The sequence below is a fragment of the Scomber japonicus genome, chromosome 3, assembly GCF_027409825.1.
Source record: "Scomber japonicus isolate fScoJap1 chromosome 3, fScoJap1.pri, whole genome shotgun sequence".
Classification (NCBI taxonomy): domain Eukaryota; kingdom Metazoa; phylum Chordata; class Actinopteri; order Scombriformes; family Scombridae; genus Scomber; species Scomber japonicus.
Genome location: NC_070580.1, coordinates 10,992,079 through 11,010,063, shown reverse-complemented (window position 1 = coordinate 11,010,063; position 17,985 = coordinate 10,992,079). Strand labels below are relative to the sequence as shown.

Sequence of the window (17,985 nt, the reverse complement as noted above, 5' to 3'; positions counted from 1 at the left end):
CTAATTTTTTTTTTTAAATCATGCCACCTTAAATATTTATTTACCCCATGAGTGGCCCCTCACATTACACCTGGCCATTTGACCCCATCATCTACTATGTAAAAAAATATAATTTGACACACTTAACTTGTGAGCCCTTGACAGTATAATAGGAATATCACATGATTACTCTATAAACATACACATGCACATTCTCCCTCCAGACACCGTCTTAACCCTCACCACTGTGTTAACACTGCTAAGGCATGAATCTACTTCACTATGATTGGATTATTGACCTCCTGTCCAAGGTTTTTACAGCATTTCATTGTGGCTGTTGTTAAAGCTGCATTCATACTTTCTATGCAGAAATCCAATTATCATTTCTATCCAAGTCATAAATATTTTGGCTCATTTCATAATGGAGCAGAGGAGCAGTTAGAAACAGCAAGGAGGGCAGCATGAAATATGGAGAAATAAAGAGAGTGCTATGAGAGGAAATATGGGGTGGAAGATGAGGCAGAGTAAAATAAAGCCAAACTCTTTGCTGTGCTTGAGAATTTAATCTTTAATGTATACATATAGTATTTTTGACAGCTGAAAGGATTATCTGAGAGATAGGGTGGTAGTATGTGATGGAGTAGACATAGGTTACTTTCCTAGAGCCCCCTAAAATAAATTGAGACTCAAGAAATATAGGCTACTATTCTTTATAGTACAGCTCCCACTTTGAAGTATGTCTCGTTGTACATGTGTAGGCACAAAATGAGGCATAAAATTGCTACAAACAAGTTATCTAGTAAATGACCAAAGCCATAAATAATATGAGCACAAAGTTGGACTGATTTAACACACCCCATGTCCCTTTGCGCCTGCCAAGCTACCCTGTTTGAAGAGTGAAGAAGAGGCTAGAAGTGGCCATTACATATGGCTAACCCATCTGGAGCAGCAGCAGCAACTGAGGCTAAAAGCAGCTAACAGATCACTTAAGGACAAAGTTGTCAACCTTGAGGAGTGTTCCAGATGCCAGAATATAAAAGTGGTGGATTTGGCAGTGAAACAACACCAACTCTTACAGGATGTGAGGAAGAAAATCAAGTAGTCTAGACCGCTTACCAGATTTCTCGCATGGCCTTTGAATCACCATTGGCACCAACACATCAATATTTTTTAATTAATTTTTTATATTCAAGTTATTTGCAGACAACATGCCTACCCAGTGAGGATGGCTAACACAGCTAGCAAGACGCCATGCTAGCTACGCTAGCTACCTCTGAGCCATGAACACGGACACACACTTGTCAGCAGTGTTGCCAACTCCTCAGTAAGGAAAGTCACTAAATGACGTCATCGCCAAATTTGCATAATTGACAATTTGCATGTGGGGGGGGGGGGGGGGGGGGGGGGGTTCAATTTTCTTCTGTATTGTTAAATGTTAGAATATGAAATGTAATCAAAAGACCTTTATGCGGGGTTGAATTGGACATTCGCAATTCATTTGCAGTCTGGATGCGGAGTGGTGTGGGTCTCCTCTCTGCTCTGACTGCAGCTGGGACTGCTACGAGAGGCTACTGTGAACCTGACTGACCTGCTTTGGGACGGGGGAGGGGCTCACGTCAGCACCCGCTCGTTGAGGACAGTAACTGCGGAGCGATACGTGCTTTCACTTCAGAGTCTCCAAAACACCAGAAAGAACGCTAGATGTGTTGCTAGTCGCTTTTGAGGAAAAAGTCGCTAAGAGGGTTTAGAAAGTCGCCACATTTAGCGAGAAGGTCGCCAAGTTGCCAACACTGCTTGTCAGGTTAACTATGAGCTCAGTACTGTAAACTTCAACTCATAAACCATAACTCTTTCCTTTCATAAGTAGCCTTTTTAGGCTGGGTTTCCCCTAAATTTTCATAGTTTAATCGTAAAATAGCTGACCATATCAATATTTGTGTTTGTTTATCGGAAGGGATGCTAGCTAATTTTGTAGTTAGCCAGCTAGCCGTATCACTGCTTAGCAATTAGCCAGCCTTTTGGCTAACCTTTCTTTGTAGGCTATAATACGCCTTTGTACCCTTTAGATGAGCAGTGATAACAAATGAGTGTTCTTTTTTTACTTACTTTATATTCTTTATTTAATTTTTTAGGTATACTGTACTTGTCCTTCTGGTTTAAGCCACTCTTGTCTATTTTATCTTATATGCAAAACCACTACAAATACAATGATGCAAAGGAGAATCTGGGAGATTAATTGCACACACAGTATGTGAGTGCACATATTGACTACTTGAGCCATTGACTGATACACTTGGTATTGGGAAATAAACCCATTATTCAGGCAGACTCTCCAAATGGTAGATGGGCAATTCAGGTTCGTGCAAAGCATAGAGGCTCTCAGTAAGGGCCTTTGTGTTGTCCTGTTATCTAAATTATTTATTTCTGAGCTGAAATATGGACCTAAAATAGCCATCCATTGAAAACGTAAGATGGGGAAAGAGGCAGAGAGAAGAAACCAGAGAGAAACAAGGAGATAGAGACAAAAGAAAAGGCGCATGTTGCACCTGACAGATGACAGATACTGGACAGAAAGCCACTTGGTGAAAAATGATGAGGTTACTTAACTGCAGACACTACACACACACACATACACAGGTTTCCTGTCGTCATGTGTCCAGCAGGATTTGGTTTCTCTCCTTCATGTTCGCAATCAAAGCAGTCCACAACAGAACACGGGGCCAGTGCTGTGGAGACACAGCTTAGATCCTTTCGCTTTCATCAAGACTTTTTCTTTTTGCTCTTCTCCACCTCCACACTGTTGCAACTGACCCCTCCCTTCTTCATTGCTACTCATCTCGCCTGCTGTGTCTTACTGCATTTTGTCTCATTTTTACAGTCTCTATTTGTCTTCTGTACATATCTCTTTTAACTTCTTTTGTTCTTTGCTGGTGGTGACAAATAGCTGAGAGAGAAACTGTGCTCAGCAGCATGCGCATTATATGAAAGAGTAAATCTTAGTTATTTGATTCTGTCAGGGCAGATTGCAGCAGTGAGATGCTGAGCAGCAAAATGTCCCGTCTGACAAAACGCTATAATGGATCCTGTTTCTCTTACTGGCCTGTGTAAAACAAGATGCTTCACAAAACAGAACTCCACAATAAATGCTTAACAAATGACTGTAGATAGCTAATTGCAACTAATGATTATTTTTCATTAACTGTTTTCTCCATTAATCATTTTGGTCTACAAATTTCAGAAAATAATGAAAAATAATCATTCCTAGGGGTCCAATGTGGGGTCTTTAATCGTTTTTTTCTTTTTTCAAACTAACAGTCAAAAACTCAATTACATTCAATTCTCAATCATATTGGAAAAAGGAAAACATCAAATAGTCACATTTTTTGCATTTCGCTTAAATAATTACTTCCATCAGTCACATCAAATTGGTTGCAGATTAATTGTGATCAATCACTACATTAAACATAATAACCGCATTTGGATGAAATAAATCAGAACAGAAGCTGCAGGGAACAAAATCCCATATGTTGATTATGCTCCTCATTCTGCCCTTAAATGAATGGAGAGTTTGGCAATTTGAGTTGTAATTTAGGTGTTTTCTCTCTGAAATAGGATGGGAGATAAAACCATACATTTGCAGTAAATGGACCCTGAAGGGCAGGGGGAATAGATATTTTAAGGGATGTGTTTTTTTTTCTCTATAGGCTGTTGCATCCAAACAGACACTTTGATGTACAGTATGCATGGTGAGATGTTTCCAGCGGACTGCAGAGAGGACTCCCTCAGGAGCGTGGGAGAAACACACAGCCTCAGAGCCCGTAACTGTGTCAAGCACCTACTCCCACATACAGCCCGAGGACTCAAATAAAACCCAGAATCCTCTGCTAAATCGATATTTCGTGAAGCTTTTTCAGCCAAACAGCACACAGAGCTGCGCGCTATGCACTGCAAGGCGAGGGCGCAAATAATCAACCCTCGGATCAAATAAATATACAAAGTTGCCTGTAATAATGTCATATTTATCAGCTGAACAGTTTCTTCCAATTTACAAAGATGTTTTGTTAAATATCCACACGACAAGCAGTTTATAGCCTACATTTGGATTAAAATTGCGCTGCGTAAAAGTTAATTTAAGGCATTCCCGAAAGTTAAACAGGTGCATTATTGTGTTATTATAATTAACTGAAGACTCCTGTCATACCAAAGTGAAGACTGCGCTCTAGATTGTTAATTGAACTAGATTGGTGGAGGCTACCTACTGTACGTGCCAACTGACCTGCTGCGCAAATTTACAGTAAAATGTCCTAATCAGATACACGTTTCGCACGATTAACTGACTTGTTACAGATTGAAAAGCATATGGATCCTGTAGAAAAACTGCATTCTTACCTCTTGACTCGGAGCCGTGCGCTCAGCGATCCATGTCCGCAACCTGTGTGTTGATAGGAAGAGTCTCCTCAGTCCTCAGGAGCAGCCGAGCACATGCTCAGCAACAGCAGCAGCAGCTCCAGCAGTTCCAGCAGGGGCCACTGAGAACAACAGCTGAGTGGGACGGACGACTACACTGTCCGCAGGCACAGCTCAGGCTCCTGGCGGATTCACAGAGGATCCTGTTGTCAGGATGTCTTCACCTGACTGAAGTAGCGAGGGGGGGGGGGTTAAAGGTGAAATCTATAAACAAGATCATTCAGAGCGCATCACATTTAAAGCTCCAAACATGTCTATGTTACGGTATTTGTGTTTGAGGTACAACTTTAAAGGCCCAGTTCGTTTTTTGTTGTATAAATGTAAATTGTCATGATTAAATGTTAAAATCCACATTTTTTATGTTTCTAAAAAAAAACACCTCCATCATTATGATCATAGGCCTGTTTTCTCATTGTGTGCAAACACACTTCAAACAGCATCAGAATATGATTCATTTTCTTGCCTTTTGTTATCAGGACAGCTTTCAATGTGTTTCTTGTGTTTATTTGAGATGATTGATACTTTGGTTTACATGTGGATTAGTTGTGTCAAATGACCACAGAATATAAAATAAATCATTTTTAGCCAGTGCCAAAGTCCTGAAATGTTAAGATCAACAGCAACCAAGATATAGCTGATTGTTTGAATCATGTGATAGGAACAAAAAATTAAACTAACTGGCTCCCCAAAACCTGTTTAACAGACTGCAGATGAGCTGTAAAAACATCTAAATGCAGAAAATCATGTGGCTGCAATTCAGTTTGCTTGAATGGTGCTGTAAAAGGCATGAGACCTCAGGACTCCTTTCAGTGCAAACAATGAAATGACACATTAAGATCAGTGCTCACTTGAATATTGTGTTTACATGTGGGTGAGAGACTGCAATTCATACATTTATATGAGATGCAATTTAATTCACAATATGCCAAACCAAAACAATAGGAAAACTATTCAATTGCCCCTTGATTCATTACCTCATTCCATTTATATCTATTATTCCTCCATCAAATTAGTGAACAAACCAGCTGAATTATGTTATTCATATTTATTTTATGGAACCATGGATTGAATCATAAATAACCAGCTCTACCCTCAACAGTTTCTAAACACAGAAATCTAGGCAAAAAGAAAAGAAACTGGTTTATATTACAAGACAGGGAAGGGACCTGCTGATTCTATACCTTGGACACATATCTTCTATCTATCGAGAATACATCAGACAGCCAATTTGGATAAAATATGTCCTTAGATTTTTTTGCTGCAGTCTTGTTAAACAAGATGGCAAAAGTGGCATTTCTGCTGCCAGCTCAAGCCATCCTCTGTCTCGGTATAATGGTTTGCTTCCGTCACCTCGCCCCCTGCAGCTGCTTGCTCTCCTCTGGTTTTCTGAGGCAGCGGCAGGCTGCAGCTGACAGGACAGCGCAGGCCAGGGGACAATTAGGGAAGCATGGGAGAGACAGCTGGACCTGTTGCCAATTACACTGACTGTGACCAGGAACCACTCTCTCTCTCTCACACACACACACACACACACACACACACACACACACACACACACACGTGGCCTAATAGGATCACAGTGCACATCTAAGACCACTTGTGGATGTATACAGACTCTCAGAAAAAAGAAAATAAAGTGTTAGTTTTATTTATTCATCTCCATAGGAAAACATTACATGTTATAACCCAACAAGAAAGGTACAGTAAAAGTGCTTCATGAGGAATAGCTTGGTGTTTGTATATGAGGGGCAAAAATGTAACAGTAAGACAGTAGCTGTGAGCTGTGAGAAGAGACTGACATGTCCCCAAACCGCACAGAAAACACTAATGAGCATGTAGAGATCACTTGTTTCATCTGTGACGTCGACTTAGTGTCCTAAATCTAAGAGTGAGCACTACACCATCGTCAGTTCGAGTCGATCATCAGTAGGAGGGCTTGCCGATCAACATGCTCTGCAGCTGCTTGATCTTGCTTTTTTCATGTGGCAATGCCAGCCCGCACTCTACTCGCTCCTCCTCTTCCAGCAGCTGCTCGATGTAGCAGGAGGAGCCCAGCAGGATGTGGCCTGTAGCCTGCATGGAGAAGATTGTCCATCGCAGAACCTCCCTGGAAGCACAGAGAGAGAGAGAGAGAGAAAGAGAAAGACAGACACTGGTCATAAATATTCCCATCTGCGCGCACACACTCACACAAAATTTAAGTAACTTGGGATATTTATATTTATGAGTCTGGTAATATTAGAAAAAGATGATGTCATTTCTTGAGTTATTGTCAGATAAGACAAGTATGACAGACCACACACCAGGTGATGAGCAAGTGACCAGCAGGAAATATTCACCACCCCGGATGACTATTCTCATACCATGGAACTGACATTTAAGAAATTGCACGACAATGTGAGCGAAGCCTAAAATCCTCATATTTGACAAGTCTGCAGAATTTAATCCTCTCTGACAAGCTCCGTGACAAAGCTGGAAACCAGCAGATCTCAGCAGTGATGACATAACTCTTCCCAAAATTAATCTCGGTAAAATCTGGTCTTTGTTCTTCTGCGATCTGACCATTTCAGCTCTGCCACCCACATGAGTATACACAGTGAAACTGGTTTTATACTTTACCTGTTAGGAGCTGCACAAAGAATACTGTATCTGGTGTTAATATGATGTAAAAGCAGCTGATGCAGTAGAAAACTAACAGGAACAAATTTAGCCTTGGAAAGGAAATTACTTGCTTTGCAATTTATCAAATAGAAATGAATTCAAATTGATTTTTTTTTTCTTCCATTTTTCACTGAAATAAAAAAAAGGTACTTCTAGGCAGTCAAACTGTAACGTTGCCATACAGATGCTTTGACATTAAAAAAACATACATTTGCACATTTGGTGTAATACCAAAAAAGCATGAAATACTTGACTTACTTCAGCATACTTTTCGCAGCGTAACAGCGCAGGTCGTAGGACACAGAATAAGCACCATACAGTGTTGCTTTCACGTTCAGGCAGCCAATGAAATCTTTGGGGTTGTTCTTATAGAGGTCAAAAGTCACCTTGGCCACATCTGTACGGTGGTGCAGCCTGCGCTCACCGAGCTGATGTCTGGGGGGGCTGTTCTGTGAAGTGATGGAAGGAGAAACGCGAGTCAGGTCAAACGGGTGAAGACACATTTCTTTTTTGTGATCACAGCCAGCACTCCGGGCCAAATGAGAGCAGCCGGCTCAACCCGGAGACAGTCGGCATACACACTGATTCAGCTCCTGTCCACGATGATGGTGAAGGCAAATGACAACGAAAGGTCACCAGAGTAAACATTTAGAGGGGGATGCCAATCATGGTATGCATCAATTTCTATGGTAATGAATTGCTTTTGAGTGAACACCACTGAAATCTGATAACACCTTTGTTACATTCAACCCAAGCCTTTCATTTTCTGTAAAACAATTATCAAGAACGAAACTAATCTCCTGTATTGTGCCATTGCACAATAAGTGACATATTACTTTCCCCATTCACATTGAAGGATAAAATATTTGCTAATAAAATTGCACTGAATATTCTTCTGTGCACAAGCTCATGGACCATCCATATGTATGACTGCTGCAGTGTAGAAAGCAAGAAAACATTTCCCTGCCTGTTTAGTCACTACATCAAAGAGTCCCTGGCATACCTGACACTGAACCAAAAGGGGTCTCTCAATATGTTAGGTATCACACTGTGCAATGAAAAACTGAGGCAGCTGATCAACAGTGCCGCCTAGTGGTTTATTTTGCACCATACCGGGTGCAGGCTCCACTTCTGTCCCTTCTCCAGGACCATGAGGACAGCGTTTTCGGGCAGTGTCTGGAAGAACTCCTCGGTGTCCACGCAGGTTCCATCTTCATCCAGCACCAGAGCATTGACACACGAGATATCCAACGAGTCTCTGACCTGCCGCACGAGGGACAAAGAGGAACACAAGTGCGTCGAGTGGTAAGTAAAGGTGTTGACAGGTCATGTGGGCCAGATGCACATTACTCTATTCAGACAGGTCTCTCTGCACAGAGACATAGACAGTGTAGCAGTAAGTGAGTCACAGGCCTGTCCGCTCATGATCATTTTTATCCTCTACACACACACACCAGGGTCATAGTCTTACTGCTCTCCTCACCTTGTTAATCAGGTCTTCCAGCATATCTGCCATAATACCCTTCTTCACGCTACGGTCAACATTTGTGACCCGAAAGGGCTTTGGCCGAGGAACCCGACCCGACAGGAGCTGCCGGGTCATGGAAGCGCTGGCTGACACGCTGCCGGTCACACACCTGAGAACAAACAAAAACATGTGAGACTTGAAATGTTTTCTGTCAGCTGGTTGACAGTACGGACTGTCCCATCATCCAATTCATGAAGCAGAGCTCTTTCTTACTTGGAGAGAGTAGACGGAGTCAGGCGGGTGAGAGACTTCATAGCATAATCCATTATCTGTCAGAGAGCAGCCAGACCTACAACTGGAAGATTTCAACATTAAATATGAGGTGGCATATCCTGATGTGTAGCTGTCAGTGAACACTGCTGCTTGAAAAATTATACATCTTACATTAAAAATCTCCAACAACACATCTAAAGTTAACTCTGGTATGGAGGCCTTATTTAGTGCCCAGGTCTGTATATTTATATCATAACACTTAATCTGTCCAACAAACCTTTTCCTCAACACCCCCCCCCCCCCCACACACACACACACACACTTATTTCATAGTAACAGAAATACACAGAAATCAACCACAAACAAATTATAAAATTAGTCTTACAATGACAAAGAGCTTCACCAGCTGCTGCAAGTTGGAATATAATCCTTATTGTAGTCACTTTGTTCCTCAAGTGGTGCCACTTGTTCTGTTAAGACCGCTGATCTTCTGTGATAATGTACTGCACTCTTCTGTAGAGCGCTCTGTGTTCCTGTTTCTTGCACCACTTTGTGACTGAACTTTGCGCTGCTGACTGTTGAGCTAGTTGCAAGACGTCAGCTTTATTGAGTAATCCTCCATGAACACTCCCACTGACCCTCCCCTGTGAAAGCCCTGGATTCAAATCTGTTACCAGGACTCATGGAGTTACATTAACTGAGTATTTGTGAGGGGTCGGTTCGCCAAAATACCAAAAAGTAAAAAAATATGTCTCATAACTATCTGCTACTTTTTGTATTTTAGGGCAGACCAGCCTTTAGGTAAATTAAAAGGTTGGTAATAAGATCAGGAATTATATTTACAAAACATCCTGAGAATTCTCTCAGATAGCTCCTAACTTAGCCTTAACATTTTGAGCAAGTAGTCGTAATTTAGGACAATTCTCAGAGCAAAAAGAGGAGACAGAAACTTTTACCTCAGTGAGGTGGTGTACTTGTTAGGTATGACTCATTCTAAAAAAGGTCTAATTGGTTGGTAAAAAAAAACAAAACAAAAATAAATAAATACTATTAGTGACAATGGACAGTGAAATCATTAGGCCTAATCATAAAATGTAGCCTTTACTAAGACATGGTGTAATTGTAAATACTATATTATATAATGAACTTCACTGGTGAATAAATTGTGAGTCATACTTTAAAAGTAACCAGCGAAACATTTGAAAACACAGGCCTGCTTATGCCGTAGCCTGTTGTCATGGTTATATTTATTTACTTATGTTTATTTACCATGCTGGTCATTTTAGTACTTAATCTATTTGAAATTAACTGGGAGAAATATGGCACAGCTTTCATCAATTTCTGTGACTGCAGGTCAGTCTGTATAAGCACAAGTGTTGGTTGGCATGCACTTTTTTTTCCAGCTGCCAGCAAATTCCATATTTTTCTAGTTGCCAAATATCCTGGTGTAATGGTCACTTTCTTTTCTGGCGTAATGATGTGAGCCTATCTCTAATTAGATTGACCACAAACGTTATGCCTGCACAATCTAATCTGTAGCGTTTCATTAACCCTGTGTCATTCACTGTCTGGAGAATATTTCTCCCATTTTTCACCATTTTCTCCTCTGCTTAAGAAACTCTTCAAAGTCCTCCTCTTTACTACTAACAGTGTTTCACCTAAGGAGCTTTAGGGTTAAGATGCTTTGTGAAGACCTTTTACCTGTACAATGATCTAGTCTTTGCTGTGAGGGGAAATTCTTAATAAAACATAAATAAGAATTTCGTGCAATAATGGAGAACTTTATGAATATGGCACCAGTAGTCTTAGTTAAAATATGAAGTTGGTTTCATGGCTTTTGGGGTAAAAATATATCAGCAGCTTCTCAACTAAGTGATGTCATAACTTCCATTTCCAACACAATATACAAGTAAATCTCCATATACAAGCAAATCAACAAACACACAATTCACAAGTGATGATGATCAAGTTCTAGTTGAATTTCTTCCCTTTGATACGGTCTAAAAGGAGAAGAGTAGCTCGTGATGACAAATGAAAAAATTTGGAAGCTATACGTACTTTAAAATATTAACAAAAACCTATAGCTGTTTTGATATTCTGGGAGTTCTGAGACTGCTTTAGTAACAATTTGCACCCTTGTATCAGTCAGAGGTCAGGTAGAACGCGTGTCAGTCGTATGATTATCGAAAAGCACAAATCTTGAAAAATTCCAGTTAGGTCATGAGTCAATGTTCACCACATGCTATCTTACACACCAAGGATTATGTAGACAAGGTGTGACACAACCTCCTCGCCAACGTGGAGGTTTCTTTGCTCAACCAAAGCTACCAGTCACCTGTGACAACAAATAAAACAAAAAGGTAAAAAAAGAAGTAACAGACATCATAACCAGGTATAGTACTGACTCTTCTTTTTACAGGAGGTAGAAGAAGCTAGTTAACATTATATTAGACTAATAAAAGTTAACATCTCCTGGCAGCAGGTTATCTTAGTGAGGAGAAATAAAGTTGGATCCCCTAAAAAAAAAGGATTCAGAACACCTCTCTCTTCTTGTTTTCATTCAGTGGTCTTACATTTAAAAAGGTTCTGTCTGTGGATCAGAAGTGATTCGGTGTGACTCCACCTACATACCTTCTATACTTAAGTATAATTAAGACACAAATACTGCCCCACCCAACACCACAGTAATCATCATCAGATAGAAAGAGGCCACAGCATACAGACTTCAGTCCTGTACTGCCTCTCTCTTACACAATCCCTGTGCTATTGCCAGTGGCGAGGTTTTCACGCTCTCTCTGACTCTTAAAAGTTAACACATAGCTGAGCAGCACATCATTCACACTCAGCCGCTTCCTGCACAACTGTGGCACTGAAATAACAGGAGTGTATGAATGATTAAAGTCAATTAATCTTCACTCATAACTCATAAATACAACACACGCAGAGTCATTTTCTGACATTAAGTATATTTTTGGGCCTCCGGACAGGCTGTAATCCTCTGTTCATGTTTGTCATATTACCACAAGGGCAAACAAAGACTATATCAAGTGGGAAAGAGGACAAAAGCTGGGGAATGTGAATCAGAATTAAACTACGGGATTATAAAAAGGAGGATTGGAGTTCTGAATAACACATTATTTTTAGCATTCAGAGTCATTTTAAACTAATATAATCTCCTATAGAGATCATGTGACTAGGTATAGCTGAAGAGGAGATTATTAAGGAGAGACTTTGTAGAGAAAACAGATATTTTCCACACCCATACCATCATAATGATTTGAAGTTTTTAGTGATAGAAATTCATCTGTTACTTCTGAAATCTGTGTTCATTATACAAAAGCCAAGGGATAATAAATACATGACAGGTAAACAGTGAGAGATATAGACTTACTTTGTGTCCTTTGTGTCCTTTGTGTGCTCCTGCTGTAAACTGCCTCCAGCTGAGTCGCCACTGCCTCCCCGCTAATTAACCACACCTGGATTACACTCATTCATGATTACGGTTCGCGCCACAGCTTTGAATTTGGCCCGAACCTTTAAGGAATGAATGGACATGATGAATATGTTTAACAATGTGAGGTGACTTAGCCAAACTGTAGCCAACTACAGCCAAAACTGGAGACACTGGGGGGAGTTTGATGGTGAACGATGAGGGCAAACACCTGCTGTTAATTTAGGTTCACTGCAATAATGTGATGGACGGCATACATCCTTAATTACTGAAGTATTTACGTTGTTTACGTAAGTGAAGTTAAGCTAGCAACACAATTAAATCGGACGTAAAGGTGGGACGTTGTGGGACATATTAAAGAGGATACAAACGCCGAATTTCGCGCCTTTTAATCTGAGAGAAAAGTACGAGACTTTTTGTACAAGTCCTCACGTTGTTTAAAACCCACTGTCAGATTTGTTAGGCGAACAATAAGCTTTAATCCATTTATGAAAGTAGAAAGGGACATTTTACTGATAAGAACATCACAGCAGGTCCAATTTAAAACCCGTCCTTTTTTATATTTCTCAAACCTCAACTCCTTAAAGGAACTTTTCTAGTCTTTTCTTTTCTCATCTCTAAATATATTAAAATCATCCATACATTAAAATACATTTAAAAAGCCAAGCTTCATACATTCAACAGTAAAAAAAACCCAACAAGAACAATAAACCCAATAATTATAGGCTACAAACGATAAACCGAATAAAACCGAACTACTACTGGTATAATTGTACCAGAATATTGCAAGTTCAACAATAAAACTGGATACTATAGTTTAGTAGGCTAGGTTTGATTATGTTTGACCATTGAGCTGAATTACAGTACCACAGTGATTGGTTGACAAGAGACTGGTTTGTGTCAGTATCAATTCAATTCAATCATTAATTAACAAAAATTATTAAATGTAATTAATTGTACATTTTAAATTAGGTAAAACAATAACATAAAATAATTCAAATAATAACATAAATTTAACATAAATTAAAATAGTGAATTACAATCAAATAATTGTATATTTAAATTAAGTATTTAAAGATGAAGTGCAGGACTTTTGTCTCCCCCTTCTGGAATTGACAGTAATTACAAAAACAGCACTATACAATAGTGGATAAATGGTTTTGAGCATCGTACAACCCCCATGAAATGACTAATTTCACCATCAGAATTAAAATCCTTTCAGTCTGATAATATTTCAAAAATGTAGAAGAGCCACACTGCACACTGTAACAAAAACAGTTTGTATTTCAATTTAATCTTTTGTATTTTAAAACGAAAATCAAATAACCAGTTGTTGTTTGTTTTTCAATTACCAAAAGATACACAGACCACACATAAACACACAAACACACACATACACACACACACACACACACGACATCACTACTTCAAAATCTTGTTAACAAACATCTACCTGTGCACTGCCTGTGCCTTAGTTACCTCATCAATGCCCAAACCACTATTATAAGTTTTCTCAGCTTAAAACGTTCAGCAGATTGTACTACTAATTAGTAAATTTGAAATTTTGGGTTAGCTCAACTTTTTTCAAAAATGTTCACTCAACTTTAAATAGTGTTAGAACAACAAAAGAGTACAGAAGTCTGTAGTATGCATTCATCCAGCCAGCATAGTTATGTCAATCCTGACACCAGATTACTGTGAAACACAAACAGATGTACTTGGCACTGACAGACTTAATAAGCATTGTGTGAACTCATTTGGCAAGTTCTTGAATGTAACAGACATTCATTTATAAAACTTCCACACTGCACATTTATATCAAATATTTATCTTTCTTTCTGAAAGAAGAGGGAGTATAAGGCTCAAGAAGCAGAAAAAAGGAAATACTCAAGATAAATACCTAACAGTTTAGAGTACAGTACCATAATTCCTCTCCACCACATTGAAAATATCTTAAAAATGTGTTTTTCTATGTAATTTGAACCCCAGGGGCAGAGAAGCTCATACATGTCCAGTTAATTTATCTTGAATGATGTAAAACCCAAACCCAAACATTGTGGTTTCAGAGGAGAAAAGCCATTAAATCTGAAACAGTTGCCTCCGGTTAGATTGTTAGTGTGTTAAATGTTTCAACTGCCTTTTTGATGTGAACTGAAACATTGAAACGTATTCCTAAGTGACTCCTCTATAGACTACAGGGCTGCAGTGTGGGAGACAAATCATCGCGAGTCCACTTAAAATATACAGTAAGATTTCTAGAAAAAGAGGAAATGATTTTTGTGCTTCATTGGCTGTGATCACCGCTGTAACAGAAGCCTGAGGAAAATCATTTAGGCTTCCTTAAGTAGATTATCATTTCAATATTCTCATAGCACTGTAAACAACACTGAGCTCCTTGATGGCAGCTGGGACATTACTCATACGCAGATGTCTGAATAATTTCTGGATGATTTGTATATTTTTGAGGGTTAAAGAGTTTTTTGTGGAGCTCACTGTATTTATGACCTTACTGCTTTATTCCAGCTGTATTGGAATCACAACCATTACAGTCATTCTAGCTGATGTGTTGCTTTATCATATTTTATCATTGATGTTTGCACAGTCTTGACTCTATTATTAAAGCTTCCTTAGTGTTATGTCAAGGTCATGACCAGCGTAAAACAGAACAAACTTCAAAGTAAATCGGATGAACAGTTTATTTCACTCTGTTGGTTCACATTTCATGCTCAGTGCAGGAGCACAGATGAATCATGCCACAGATATTAGTCTGATGTAGAGCGGATAAATCAGCAGACTTAAAAATAGCTGCGACCTGTTTGCCAAATGTATCAAGTAGTGGTGAACAAAGGTCTATAGAAGAGGGTCTGTTCTTCTTTCAGAGGTCAATATCCTGCTCATGTCTTTGTCCTGTTATCACACATCACACCGTGCTGTGAGTGACGCAGGCTCATTTGACTCGGGCGCATTCATTTGTGCTTTTATGGGTTGCTGATGCTTGTAATTATGCTAAGCGTGCCGGATATCAATGCCCAGAGAAATGAATTAGACTAGAGAAGAAAATATGATCATCATATTGGATTTAATTGAACAACCTTTCTTTGACTTCAAGACACATGCAAACACAGGAAACAGATTTCAGAACCTGATCAGTTTCTGACCCATGGCTCAAAAAATCTGAGACAAAAGACCAGCTTCATCTTACACTCTCTGACATTGTTGGCGGTAATTACTTGTATTTCAAGAGTCCGTCCGTGGAGTGGTTTGGGTCTAGAATGAGGTAATATAATGAATTGATTAATACAAGTATAAAAGTCAAGCAGATCTAAGCTCTAAATGACAGATACTGACCGCAATAACTGTTTTCACCTGAACTAACATTGTTTCTAAGCAGGTGCCAGTGCCACAATGTGAAGACTTAACTCCGCTGTGAGGTGAGGTTTTCTCCAAAAAGCCCCCAATCACTCCCCAAGGCTTCTCATTTCTTGCCTATTCGTGCCATCAGTTCTGCATTGGCTGCCGCCTTGGTCCTCATGTCCTGGTTTTTGGCCAGGTCTATGAGGACACTGAGGATGCTGGTGGGAACATCAAGGGACAGAGCAAAACGGGACCCCTGCTGGGCTCTCTTTGGCACCTGGGAGGCTGGGCGCGGGGCTCGTGCATGCCGGAGCACCGTGAGCTGCTCTGACCGGAGCAATGAGTTCAACACTCCACTGCGGTTTAGGATGTCGACAGCCAGCATGTCCCTCTGTGTGTCTTCATCTAGTTTGGCAAGAGCGGGACGGCTCCTCAGAGCTTGGACGCACCAAGGCAGCAGCAGAGCCAGGCAGAAACACACACGCGCTCTTCTCATGGTCAGCACTGAAGGGAGAGAGGAACGACACATCAGCCAAGGGTTCAAAATGACACAACCGTGACACTGAGAGGCTGCTTTCAGTGATGGCACGCACCAGACATTTTCACTACTGCAGCAATCTGAAACCAACAGTCATTCTTTATTGATTACATATGAAAACACCCTACTTCATACATAAAATGATGAGATTACAGTTCAGTTAAAATATATGAACTACCAACACCCAACTTAAATGTACATGTTAGTAGCTGTGCACAAATAAACACCAATGAACTATTCACCATGCAGGGACTTTTAAAATATAGCTTTTGATATTATTGACAAAGAAGCATGTCGAAACACTAAACTCCCATAAAACCCTCTAACTAATTGTGCAATTTTTTTTTTCTTGCCTTATCAAGTTTCATCATCATACTTACTCGGTGTCACTATTGTGGAATGTTGGTAAATTGATAAAAAGGCACTTCTTCCTCCTTTGTTGTGAAGTGCAGGGCTCCTGTTATTATCTTTGACTCTTAAAAGTCCTGTATTAAGTGTCTTCTGTCCTTCAGTTTCTTCTTCTTCTTCTTCAGCTACTGGAGGAGCGACTCGTGTGCCACACAGTCAGATGTTCAACTGGACTTCTCCCTCAGTCTTCATCCACTTCTGTGTTCACTGTGACACAACCCCTTCCCCTCTCTCTGTATCTTTTACATCTCTTCACCTCATCACCCCCCCCTCCCTCCCTTCCTCATTTCATCTCATTTCCTCCCTACTCATTGCTGTATTTCTCTTTCTAAAAATAACACATGGTAACTATAATAGTTATATAGCCTATAACAAAGTAGATAGTTGCCTCAGTCTGTAGTCAAAGCACATCTGAGAGCCACCGTCATCCCGCACACAAAATGTTTAGCCTACTCGTCATGATGTTCAGGAGTTCATGGGTTGTCAGTTTTCCATACAGATTGGGTGACCATCATCTCATTACAAAACAGACGACAACCACTTCTCACACTATTGCAGCGTGTTGTGATCATATTGGTTCCAGGTGTGTGTGATTTCTCATACAAGTTTGTTTAACTTCCTCAATCTTAAGAAAGAGAGGGTTAACTGTGGGAATGAAGTGCCTGAGCTTCATGCAGTCCACATAGAGCTGCTGATACCTAATCAAAGTATCAGGTTATGGTGCAGGAGTGGAATACCAGATTCCATGCAGTTCCTGGACTGTTTATGTAACCACTGCACATCCCTGCTGTCCCGGGATCCTCCAACATCTTGCTGGCCTGTCTCCCCACAACTACAGGGTCGTGACTTTACCATCAAAAAGAAGCAGTATTGTTAAGAGAGTGACAACTTCACTGAAAGAAACATGAACTCTCATCTTTAGCTGAGTGGATCAAAAACTCTGAAAGGATGTTTAACGTACAGAAGAGTCAATGAACCTCTGATACACAGAATGTCAGGCAAAGAGTGAACATATGAATCCCACAGATACTTGTTTGTACTTTAACTAAAACATAAACATTTTCTGACACCAAGTCAGATTACAGACCAAATCTTCAGGACCTAAAAGCAGAAACCTACGTCACAAACTCTAAAAAAAAAAAAAGCAATTCTACATGAAAGAGCAGACCCAGATTCTTCCACATTACTGTAACAGTGATTAAAGTTTACAGGATGCATTTAGTTGGCACCAACAGCTACTAAATGTGATGTCAGCAATTAGAAACATAAGGAGATGATTGCATTCTTACAATGGACTTTGTGCGACATACACTGTAATAATTAAGTAAATAAAGTCACAAATGTGTTTATTTCCATGTGTTCAATTCTTCTACACATAGCTGAAGA

The 17,985-nt window shown here is 39.9% G+C and overlaps 1 protein-coding gene across 1 annotated transcript; it reads right to left on the bottom strand.

The window, feature by feature from the left end:
* Positions 1–6,020: 6,020 nt before the first annotated feature.
* Positions 6,021–9,395, bottom strand: cidec (cell death inducing DFFA like effector c). Its single transcript, XM_053315910.1, has 6 exons — positions 9,234–9,395; positions 8,849–8,930; positions 8,591–8,744; positions 8,221–8,370; positions 7,366–7,556; positions 6,021–6,553 (listed from the first exon to the last, which is right to left on the bottom strand). The coding sequence occupies exons 2-6, from the start codon at positions 8,899–8,901 to the stop codon at positions 6,370–6,372; spliced, it is 732 nt and encodes a 243-aa protein (XP_053171885.1). The 5' UTR covers positions 8,902–8,930; positions 9,234–9,395; the 3' UTR covers positions 6,021–6,369.
* Positions 9,396–17,985: the final 8,590 nt, after the last annotated feature.